This window comes from Vanellus vanellus (assembly GCF_965231255.1).
Source record: "Vanellus vanellus genome assembly, chromosome: 4".
In the NCBI taxonomy this organism is placed as follows: domain Eukaryota; kingdom Metazoa; phylum Chordata; class Aves; order Charadriiformes; family Charadriidae; genus Vanellus; species Vanellus vanellus.
The window spans coordinates 43,844,294-43,855,940 of NC_138909.1; the positions used below are offsets into that span (position 1 = coordinate 43,844,294).

Sequence of the window (11,647 nt, forward strand, 5' to 3'; positions counted from 1 at the left end):
TGCTACTAATCACTCTGCTTTGCTTTCAGTGCCTTTAACTTCATTTCTCTGACTCCCCGATAACAAAGAGCTCTGTACTGAAAATATACACCTCCTGCTAACCCCTCTCAGTGATCAGCATCTCCCAAGACCTCAGCAATGCGCCTTCTGCAGCCCTCAGGTCCTCTCGATAGCTCTCTCATCCTCCACTATTTCTCTAAAAACATAATCAGCATGCAGAGAGCGATTTCCTCACATGACAACATCTCAACACCAGAGCCAAATGCTTGTGAGCCCGAGAGACAACACTGCATCCAGCTTCTCTAGTAAGGTGAACTTCACCTAAAGCCTTTATTAGGCGAACAGCTCTCAAACAGAAACCACACTTCTATTAAATCAGCATCAAAACACGCCAGTGTTAGTGGAAACCCAGGGGCAGGGAGAGGTGCAGTGAGACCGCATGCCTCACCTTTGCCTTCAGCCAGAATTGGCCATAAGAGAAAAAAATAAGCCTTTTCCCTCAGAAATTTCTCAAAAAGCCTTCCCATACCATGAAACTGTGCTGCCAGAGCTGGGCATTCCTGTGCTACAGCCACGCGCAGCCCTAGCTCCTGGCTAGCATAGGGACATCTAGTTCTGGCACAGGCTGAAGGTGACCAATAACGAAGCATAAAAGGGGGAAAAAATCCTTACAATTACAAGGAACAAAAACACAGGGTTCATCTCCTTCTCAGTACGATCATTTTTTCTTTTTCTTTTAGGAAAGGAGGGAGACCTGGTGAGTTTAGCAGCACTGGGAACGCCAAGCAGACGACACCCAAGGGAAGCTGAGATGACTCGCTCTGAGTCTCGCTCCCCTCATGGTTATGCACGTGGAGAATCGCTCTCCATGAAACAGCTTCCCGGCCAGCACTGCCGCAGCATCCCGTCCACTCAGTGAGGCTTCCAGCAAAACCAGAAAAGAGGAAAGTGGGCATTTCCAACATTAAAATCAAACAAAAAGAGACGTCGAGTCCTTCCAGGTCACCTTCCCGCAGCTGTGGAACGCAGGAAGAGGCACCCGCCCTCGTGCTCCCCTCCCGATGTGTGCTCCGCAGGGGGACGCCAGCATCCTCCAACGCTGGCAGGCTCCCAGCAGGAATACGTGGGTGTTCAACAGTTTGGTTACTTTATTCTTTTTTTTTTTTTTTTTTTTTAATTAATGGCTCTGTGTAAACCTCAGTTAAATGTCAAGCGCGTTCTGTCACCACATCGAGGGAACAGTTCCCCCACAGCCAAACTACACCACTCAAACTCCTGGCTTTAAACCCCAGCAGATGACAACGCCTCCTAGGTCTCACACAAAATCCTGGCTTTAAACCCCAGCAGATGACAATGTCTCCTAGGTCCCCGAGCAGGGTGGGCAGTGCCAGGAGGCCAGACCCTCCTTGTGCTTGGCTGGAGCCAAACATCCTTCTTGCACACAGTCCCAGGGGATCAGCAGAGCTGTATAAAAAGGCGCAAGCCCTCCCCGCGCATCTGTCCAGCGCTGCTGGCACCTCTGGCCATCGTCCAGTTTATACGTTGATAGCAAAATCCCTTCAAGAGACATCGAGGAGGGTTTGAGTGAGGCCTGGGGACAGTGCTGCCTCGCAGCCCTCTGCACAGTTTAGGTCTGCCCTGCTCCTTCACCGCAGCCGATGCCAGCTGCATCCGGGGCTCAGTAAATCTTCTGTCGGCTGGGCAGGATGGCCTCCTTGATGAAAGAGAAGATAAGGAGGATACCAGAGCGCTTGCCCCTCTTCCCCTTGGTGAAGTAGTTGGAGACCACGTCGTCTGCAGAGAGAAGGAAAGAACAATCAAACACAAATCTGGTGACAACCACAACAGCCCTTGGACGGGTTGTCTGATTTCAGGGCGACGCATAAGCTGCCTTTAAAGTATGAAAGTTTCTGGTTTCCTCAGATCTGGCCTACCTGGGCACTCCAATAAGCCACTGCCAGGGAGCCCAAATCCTGAGCTCCCTTTCTTGAGCTGCAGGAAGAGTCCAGGGAAAGCAATGCTGCCCCAGGACTGGAGAGATGCAGGATGTAAAGCTGGAACAGCCCTCCACTCTGCTCACCCTCACCCTGCAGAAGCCTCACCTTTCCTGCCTCAGTTTCTGGAAGAATTTACCTGACTAGCTGCCCCTCTTCCCTCCTCAGTGCAGTGGCAATGGGGTGTGTTGAGCATAGCCTCTGTCAAAAAACAGCAGGCATCTGCCCTCAGGAGCACTCACCTCCAGGCTGCACCGTGGAAGGCAGGACGTTCTCTCCGGCCGACAAGGAGACAAAAAAAGCAAAAGGAATTAACCACAGGCAGAACGTGAAGTAGGCAAGAACCTGCAGGCAGAGCAAGAGAGGCAGTGAGAGCAGAGCTGCAACACACTCAGTGGCCTTTCACACACTGACTTCGTCTGGACTGACACCCACAAGTGCTGTCTCAGCCCCAGCTGTACCTCCATATGACACACCCCAAGTTTCTGCCTGAACCCCTTGAGAGAAAGGGCACTGCAGGGTGAGAACCACAACTCAACCTCTCCTGAGTCTCTCGGGTGCTGAGATAGTGTTGCCCTGCAAAGCTGATAAGGGGATAAAATTCACCCAGCAACTTCCAGGAAGGACAGGGCAAGCAGGAAAAGCCCTTGCTCCTGTCCTAGGCACCTGGAAACTTTCACTGCTCGCAGAAAACAGAATTTTAAACAGCACAAATACACAAACAGGAGATTGGCTGTGCCATTATGACTAATTAAATCCTCTCCACACCTTCCAGGCACTAAAAGGAAGAATCAGGCCCTGGGCTTGCTCCTCGCGTCCCAGGGTGGGGATGCTGGTGTAGCACAAGGAGTTGGCACTTGGGGGAGCAGCCGCTGTGGTTGGGGGAGAGCTAAACCAAGACGTGCCGAGCTGTCACACCAGCCTCCTTGTGCATACAAATGCTGCAGAAATGTTAAACTTCTTAAAAAGGTTGTTGCTTTTTTAATTTTGGTGGAGTTTTTTTGTTTGTTTTTAAAATTTGCACTTGGTGGCAGCTACTTTTGGGGCCAAACAAGCCCCTCTGTGAATTCGGACCTTCCTCTTGGCAGATGCAAGGGCAGCGAGACAGAAGAATAAGCATGTCAGAGACATAAAAATAACGAGGAGCAATTATGCCAAAAGGGAAGTGATTTGTGGTTAGCTTGTAAAAAAAATAAAAATAGTATTATTTTCTCTTTTTCCTAGTTTTTAGCATATCAGGAAAAAAAAATCTGCACTTAGCATTCAGTATTTCTTCTGCCCTTCAGTTGGCTAAAAAAGCATCAAGTCCACACCTGAGAAAAGAAACTGCAGCTTCCCTGGTAATTGGAAGGGAACAAGCACAGGAACCCCCAGGGAAGGGCTGAGAAAAATATCCTCAGTGTCCCCTACTGCTGACTGAAAAAATGGCATTTTCCTCTCCCTCCTCCCACCAGCAGCTCCATGCAGGCTGGAAGAACATGGATCGACTCCTTCCCAAAGGTCTCTCACCTCAGAGAACAGGTAATACTCCTCAGCAAAGTACTGGAACGCTAAGTAGTGATTGAATATAACCAGCACTGCCAAAGAAAAACACAGCAAAGTCAGTATCCAGCCTGGAAGCAATACCATCAGCTTATTCCAAGGCCCCCTGAGGGAGGACATCCACCTCCACCACCACAGTTCCCATAAGCAGCAGCTCCTCTCTGCCACACATCCCCTTCCCTGCAGCCCCTGTACACCTGAAATCCTGCTGTGACTAAAATATTTTCATTCATCTAGTGAGAAATGGTGTGAGCAGAGTCCCCCCATCCCAGCTCTGTTTTGTTGCTCTGTGCAGCCCCAGGTAAGTCCCTTGTCCCTCATCCCTCTGGTGCTTTATTCCCTGTGTCCCCAAGGGCAGCCGGGACAGCCCAGCCTGACACTCGCTAACGCTGTGCAGCACTGAGAGAAGCAGCAAAAAACCCTGTGTCCCCAACAGCTGCTGCGGAGAGAAACTCTCCTGCAATCTGTAAACCAAATCAAGCTGAAATGCAGCCAGGATATTAGGGTTAACACTGTCCTCAGCAGTGAAAAACACCACCTAGCTCTTAAGGAGCAAGAATCAGAGCTTCGTTTGCCTTTTATCTGAGATACCAAGACAGCAACCCCTGCCCAGGAGCACCGGGTCAGTAGAGCCCCAGCAACAGACAACCCCAACACGAAACACTCTGTCCTGTGCTACTTTATCATCTGCTCCAGCCTAAGGAAACAACCAAAGATCCAGATGAGAGTCTGGGTCTGCCAGAAAACAGAGCTCCCGATCTACACACCGCACGAGAGCTACATTCATTTTCAAGTAGTGGATAAAATCCTGCCTACATGAATGCTTTGAAGAGCAAGGGTATTTTAGTTGTACACAGATAACACCCTGCAATATGCATAAGGACTCCAGAAAGTCATGCTGGAAAAAACTTTTGCCCGTTCGCTACTTAAGGTGTCACTACAAATCAATCATATCAGAGATTTGAAGTCAGATCTGTGCACAGACACTAAAACATGCAGGAGACTCAGCAACTTGCGGGGGGAGGAAACCATTTGACCTACTCAGAGCAGCCAAAAACCAGTTTAATTGGAGAGCTACTGGCCCACCACCCCAGACCCAGCAGCAGACCTGCTCCCTATGGTCCCTATAGGTTCAGCCTATGACATGACTCTGGCCGTTCATCAGCTGAGCACAGCAGACAAACGACTAAGCCATCTGCTTTGGCCAAAATATTGGTACTACTAATTTAAGTCTCTGCCTGACCTCACACCACAACACTGTGCCCATGCCAGCTGCTCAGAAGAAAGACCCTCATGCCCGTCTCGCACCAGGGCTTGCCCAGACAGAGCCAGGCAGCACACAGACAGCTGAAGACGGAGCCATGGCAGCCGCAGACACAGGCTTGGCAAATACCATAAGAAAGGTGAAAACATGAACAATAAAAATCCCTGAATTAAGCTTGGCAATGCACTTTTCTAACAGGACTTTCTCCAGTAACCCTGATGAATTTCCACGTTAACTGTGGACACCTGTCTCAAAGATCTTCTTTCTCTGAACATCAGCTCCTTATGATGCCACACACACGCACTGTCTCTCACAGCCCAGCCTGACTACAGGCTATAATTAGACACACCAGGTTTTTTAATTCACTTCAAATCCCTCCTGCTCTTTACCAAGACCCAATGAACACCCAAAGCAGGAGGTCTGCAGGGAGGAGGCTGAGCTTTGGGCCAGCCGGAATCTTGTTCCCCCAGTGCTGCCACCCGAGTTTGGAGCAGAACCAGACGTAGGACGAAGCAGATGGTGCCCAAGAAAACTCAGCGTCCCCAGCTCTGTGCACGGGCACACAACCGAAGGTGCTTCCCACATCACCAGGCCCAGCCCACAATTATCACAGTCACATCATAAAGTGCAATTAAGAAGTACTGCACAAAGCTCAAAGTCCTTCTGAAAGCCACAAGGGCTGCAACAGCAAAACCTAAACCTTTGCTGCCACCCAGAGCCCACCCAGTGATGGGAGTCACGAGGATTCCTTTGCCCTAGAGTCCACTTCCACCCCAGTGCCTACTCCCACGGGAGGGCAACAGCCCCACTCACCACAGGACAGAATGAAATTGGAGGACGTCAGGACAATGAAGGGGAAGGTCTGCAGCAAACCAAAGTAGACCAGGTTGGTGAAGAGCCCCACGCCCACCATGAAACCGGGGAAGTGTTCGAAGAGGTAGAGGCCAACCAGCACAGCTGAGGAGAACTGGAAGAGAGAACAGGGGCTGCCTGGGGCAAACACAGGGGTGCAGGCAGCTTCACAGACAGGAATTCTGCCATGTTCAAGGTGATTTTTAGTGCACACTGATGGCACCACATCTCCCAAACGACTTCCCACTCGGCAGCGGCCCCTTGGGAAAGGGAATCCCATCTTGCTTCTGTGGCTCCTGGTAGGACATGCTGCAGCTCAGCTTCAGTTTCCCCAGCCAGTGGGGAGAGGTATTGCCCAGGAGAAGTTAGGCAGAATCAACACCTCCTGAGTTAAGCAAGGTGCTGATCAAAGCAGCCCCTGCCAACCTCCCCCCTCAGGAGACAGAGATGCTTTAGGACCAGGGGAAGCAGGAGCTTCCTGAGCGCTTGACGCCTCCCCAGAGCTGACATCCCACGCCACAGCTGCTCTGCCAGCCTCGCTGCTGCCCCAGGGGTGAGTTCAACAAGGAGCCACCTATTTTTACAAACACAGGGACTTACCCAGATCATGTATTTGATTATTCTCCTGGTCACAACTGTGTACTCCTCGATCAGTTCCGCCAGGTAGTACAGCCCTGCAGCTGTGGGAGAAATGCCTGGCTCAGCCCCACAGACCGGGAGGGAGGGGGGCAAACACCAGTGCCTTCAGCCGTGGGGGGCACATGCTCACCCAGTCTGGGAGAGGCTGAAGGACAGGGTGCCCCCGAGGAAATCTCAGTGGCACCCAGGGCACTCCCAAACTCTGGGGCTTCCACAGGACTTCAGAAGCACTCAGGAGACTTCACGGGCACCCATAGGGACCCTCATCCCCCCCCAATCTCTGGGGCACCCACAAGACCTCTGGGGCGCTCAGAGGCCTCAGCAGCATCCAGGGGGCCCCCCGTTTCTGGAGCACCCACGGGGCCTCGGGACACCCCGGCCGGACCCCAGCCCATGGGGGGCCACGAGCCCCGTCCCAGCAGAAGCCGAGGCTGCCCCCTCCCCGGAGCCATCCCCCCTGCCGAGAAACGCACGACATATCGCGACAGCCCCCGGGAGAAGTCTGCGGCCAGGCCCGAACCCCGCGCGGCGGCACCCCGGCAGACCCCCGACGGCGGGCTCACCGATCGCCAGGGTGACGAAGGCCACCTGGATGAGCAGGGACAGCCAGCTCAGCACGTAGATGAACCACATGGCGGGGACGGACCGGGAGAAGCCGGGCCGAGCCCCACCGCTCCCGGTTCCTGCTCCCGCTGTGGCGGCGGCGGCGCGCGGCGCTGACCACGCGGCGCCGGAACAAGCGAGACCCGCCCGGCCCGGCCCGGCCCGGCCGCGCCGCCGCCGCCCGCCGCTACAGCGACCCCTGCAGGCCTGGAGGGCTCCCGCGCCGCGCTCCGCCGCCCGGGGAGGGAGGGGTCCGAAAAGCGGGGGGACCCCGAAACGTACAGGGACCCCCAAAACTGTACAGGGACCCCGACCCTCGGGGGGACCTCGAAAAGCCGGGGGGCGTTCCCAAACCGTATGGGAACCCCTCAAACCATACAGGACCCCAAACGTTACAGGGACCCCCCCAAACAGTACAGGGATCCCGAAGTACACAGCGACCCCCCACCATACTGTACGGGGACCTCGAACCGTACAGGGACCCTCCCAAACCGCACAGGGACACCCCAACTGTACAGAGTCCCCCCAAACTATAAAGGGACCCCGAACCACGCAGGGACACCACCCCACCCCCCACCCCCCAGCTGCACAGGGATGCCCCAAAACCACACAGGGACCCTCAACCGCACAGGGATGCCCTAAACTGCACAGGGACACCCCCCCTAAAAAATGTATGGGGACCCTAAACAGTACAGGGACACCCTGAAACTGTACAGGGATGCCCAAACCGCACAAAGACCCCCTCAAACCGTACAGGGACCCCAGACTGCATAGGGACCCCTCAAACTGTACAGGGAACCTCCCCAAACCTATGTAGGGACCCCCTGAAACCATACAGAGACCCCCCCCGGACCCATATATAGATCCCCCTCGGTGTGTATAGGGACACCTCCTGCAGCTGTATAGGCATCTGCTGCACCTAAATAGGGACTCCCTGCCCAGCTATACAGGCTGCCCCCACCCACCCAGGGACCCCCTCTGCACCCATGCAGAGACCCCTGTTGCTCTATAGGGACCTCTGCACCCATTCAGGGATTCTTATAGGGACCATATTCCCATATTCCCATATAGGGACCCCCCTGCAACTCACATAGGGACCCCAGCACCTATATAGAGACTCTGTTCACCTGTATAGGAACCCTTGCACGCATACAGGGACCCCACAACCTGTATAGGGACCAAGAAACCACGTGGGGATGCTAGGGGCCCCAGCACCCACATAAGTACCTCTGTATTCCTATAGAGACTCTCTGCACCCATATAGGGACTCTCTCCATCCATATAGGGGTCCCTACACCTACCTAGGGACCCTGAGCTAGGACCCCAGCACTTACACAGGGCCCCTTCCATCTATATGGAGACCCTCTGCATTCATACAGGGACCCCCTGCACTCATATAGGGATCCTTGCACCCACATGGGGACCTCAGGCTGGGACCCCCACATCCATATGGGCACTCCCTGCCCCATACTGGGACCCTGGGCTGGGACCTCCTGCACCCACATAGGGACCTCGCAGGGACCCCCGCCCCAGCACCCTCCCATTGGGCCGAATCCTGACCCACTGTGTGTCTGGGACCAATCCCCCTCACCCCAAAGCTCGGGGACCCCCCGGGAGGGGGACCCTCAGCCTCTTCCCTCCCCCACAGCTGCAGTGGAGCTGCACTGGTATGCACTGGGCTGGTACTGAGTTGGTATTGGTCTGGCACTGGGCTGCACTGGGCTGGTGCTGGGCTGCACTGGGCTGTACTGGGCTGTGCATCCAGGCCAGGGCTCTTGTTGGAGGCATCCCCTCCTTCCCCCACATGCGGGGGATGCCTGGGACCCCCCCTCCCCAGCTGGATGCACCCATCAGCTCCCCCCCCCCCCCCCCCCCCCCGGCTGGGTCCGTGGGGGAACAACCACTGCAGAGAGGATTTTAGGGTGCCGGCATGGGAGCCCTCACTGCCGCGTGCGGGGTCCTTGCTGCAGGGTGCTGGGGTGCTCACTGTGGGGTGCGGGGGGGCTCACTGCAGGGGTCTGAGGTGCTCGCTGCAGGGGGCTGGGGTCCTTGTTGTGGGGTGGGAGTGGGGGCTCAGTGACCCCAGGAGCTCAAGGGGAGACAGGACAAGCTCACAGGCAGGACCTGTCACACGTGCACCTATTTCTGTGCATGAACCCACGCATGTGGTCCCATGCATACACCCCCCACCCCTGCGCGGCCCTGGGGGGCAGAGCTGGTGTCCCCTGCTCAGAGCCACTGGTCCCCCCCACCAGGGCTGGCCAGGGAGTGGGGAGGGACTTCAGAAGAGCTCTTTGCACCCACACCTTGCCACCCTGTGCCTGGCATGGGCTGGTTCACACTCACCTCCCTGGGTCTGAAGCTTTGGGGCATACTTAGCACGCTCCTGACATCCACTTGCACTCCCCTGCCTTCCCCTTGCACCCCCCTGTTCCACACCTGCATTCTTCCTGTACACTTCCTGAATGCCTTGCATCCCTCCTGCACCCCCCTGCATCCCTCCTATATCCCTTTGCATCTCTCCTGCATCCCTCTGCATCCCCCTGTATCACACCTGCATCCCTCCTTTATCCTTCCTATATCCCTCCTGCATCTCCCTGTATCTTTCCTGCGTCCATCCTGCACCTTCCTGCATCTCCCACATCCCTCCTGCACCCCCTTGCATCCCTCCTGTATCTCTTGCATCCCTCCTGTATCCCTTGCATCCCTCCTGTATCCCTTTTGCATCTCTCTGCATCCCCCTCTATCACACCTGCATCCCTCCTGTATCCCACCTATATCCCTCCTGCATCTCCCTGTATCTTTCCTGCGTCCCTCCTGCAGCCCCCTGCATCCCTTCTGCATCCCTCCTGTACTCCCCTGCATCCTTCCTGCATCTCTCCTGCAGCCCACCTGCAGCCCTCTGCATCTCTCCTGTATCCCTCCTGCATCCCCCTGCATCCATCCTGCACCCCCCTGCACCCCTTCTGCATCCCTCCTATATCCCTCCTGCATCCCCCTACATCCATCCTGCACCCCCCTGCATCCTTCCTGCCTCCCTCCTATAGCCCTCCTGCACCTCCCTGCATACCTCCTATATCCCTTTGCATCCCTCTGCATCTCTCCTGCATCCCTCTGCATCCCCCTGTATCACATCTGCATCCCTCCTGTATCCTGCCTATATCCCTCCTGCATCTCCCCGCATCCTTCCTGCGTCCCTCCTGCACCCCCCTGCATCCCTCCTGTACTCCCCTGCATCCTTCCTGCATCTCTCCTGCAGCCCACCTGCAGCCCTCTGCATCTCTCCTGTATCCCTCCTGCATCCCCCTGCATCCATCCTGCACCCCCCTGCACCCCTTCTGCATCCCTCCTATATCCCTCCTGCATCCCCCTACATCCATCCTGCACCCCCCTGCATCCTTCCTGCCTCCCTCCTATAGCCCTCCTGCACCTCCCTGCATACCTTCTATATCCCTTTGCATCCCTCTGCATCTCTCCTGCATCCCTCTGCATCCCCCTGTATCACATCTGCATCCCTCCTGTATCCTGCCTATATCCCTCCTGCATCTCCCCGCATCCTTCCTGCGTCCCTCCTGCACCCCCCTGCATCCCTTCTGCATCCCTCCTGTACTCCCCTGCATCCTTCCTGCATCTCTCCTGCAGTCCACCAGCAGCCCCCTGCATCGCTCCTACATCCCTCCTGCAGCCCCCTGCACTCCCCACCTCCCCCCCTGCCTCCGCAGGCGCTGCTCTTCCCCCCCCCACCCCCCATCTCCCATCTCCCCGGTCCCCGTAGCTATCTCGGTGCCCGGAGCACCCGCAGGACAGTGGGGTACAGCTCAGCCACCCCCCTGGGCTCTGCTGGGCAGGAGTGGGGAGATCCCCGGGGAGAGGGACCGAGGGGACAGGTGGGACAGGGGACAGAGGAGGCAAAGGCGGCAATGGAGGAAACGTCTCCCACCTTTGACTGCAGCACGCTGTTATTGCAGAGTTGCGCGGGCAGCGAGCTGTGTACCCAGCGTGTTATTGTAGGGTTGCAAGAGAAATGGGTTAATTACCCACAGTGTTGTTACAGGGCTGCGAGAGAAGTGGGCTGTAACCCCTAAGCTGTTATTGTAGGGTTGCACAAGCACCGTGCTGCGTACCCGACCTGTTATTGTAGGGTTGCACCGTGCTGCGTACTCGACCTGTTGTTGCAGGGTTGCACGAGCACCTGGTTGTGTACCCCGAGCTGTTATTGTAGGGTTGCATAAGCATCGCGCTGTGTACATGTGACCTGTGTGTTGTTGTAGGGTTGCACAAGCACGAGGTTGTGTACCCCGAATGGTTATTGTAGGGTTCCCCTGTGTTGTGCCCCCGCAGCGGGGCAGCCCCCGGGAACACCCACCCGAGGGCAGCCGGGCAGCACCCGCTGTTCGGGGCCGGGCTGAGCCGAGCGGGGCGCAGGGTCCGGTGTTGGCAGGATCCCACCTCGGTTGAAGCCATTCCCCCGCTGCTCCCACGAAGGCTCCGCCGCTGCTGCCGCTGCGTCACTGCCGGCACCTCCAGCTGTATCTCGGGATGTGCGACCATCCCCGTCCCCTGCCGAACGCGGGGTGCCCCGCGGGGTGACAGGGAGCGAAGCAGCCCATCAGGCTTCACCGGGTTTGCCCCAAAAGTGCGCGGGGCGCAGCAGCGTTCTCCCAGCCCCGGTGGGAGGTGTGTGTTAGGGGAGGGGGGGTAGCTGCAGCATCCCCCACCCTCAGCCGCTACTGCCCCGCTGTGCCTCGGCCCC

At 56.4% G+C, this 11,647-nt stretch overlaps 1 protein-coding gene across 2 annotated transcripts; it reads right to left on the reverse strand.

Annotated features, from left to right (window-relative positions):
• Nucleotides 1-306: 306 nt before the first annotated feature.
• Nucleotides 307-7,056, reverse strand: TEX261 (testis expressed 261). Of its 2 annotated transcripts, XM_082482515.1 has the most exons (6): nucleotides 6,855-7,056; nucleotides 6,253-6,332; nucleotides 5,614-5,767; nucleotides 3,504-3,571; nucleotides 2,237-2,339; nucleotides 307-1,794 (listed from the first exon to the last, which is right to left on the reverse strand). In XM_082482515.1, exons 1-6 carry the CDS (start codon nucleotides 6,922-6,924, stop codon nucleotides 1,679-1,681), a joined length of 591 nt encoding a protein of 196 aa, XP_082338641.1. In that variant the 5' UTR covers nucleotides 6,925-7,056; the 3' UTR covers nucleotides 307-1,678. The 2 variants fall into 2 exon arrangements, with proteins under 2 accessions (XP_082338641.1, XP_082338640.1); XM_082482514.1 differs by lacking the exons at nucleotides 6,253-6,332; nucleotides 6,855-7,056 and having other exon boundaries at nucleotides 5,614-6,027.
• Nucleotides 7,057-11,647: the final 4,591 nt, after the last annotated feature.

Excerpts from the sequence above, each read along its gene's own strand:
- TEX261 (XM_082482514.1), bottom strand. The coding sequence starts at position 5,932 with ATGGGATTCCCTTTCCCAAGGGGCCGCTGCCGAGTGGGAAGTCGTTTG. Across the intron at positions 2,340-3,503 it reads AGTATTACCTGTTCTCTGAG|GTTCTTGCCTACTTCACGTT; the intron begins GTGAGAGACCTT and ends CTCTGCCTGCAG. Across the intron at positions 1,795-2,236 it reads TTCCACGGTGCAGCCTGGAG|ACGACGTGGTCTCCAACTAC; the intron begins GTGAGTGCTCCT and ends TTCTCTCTGCAG.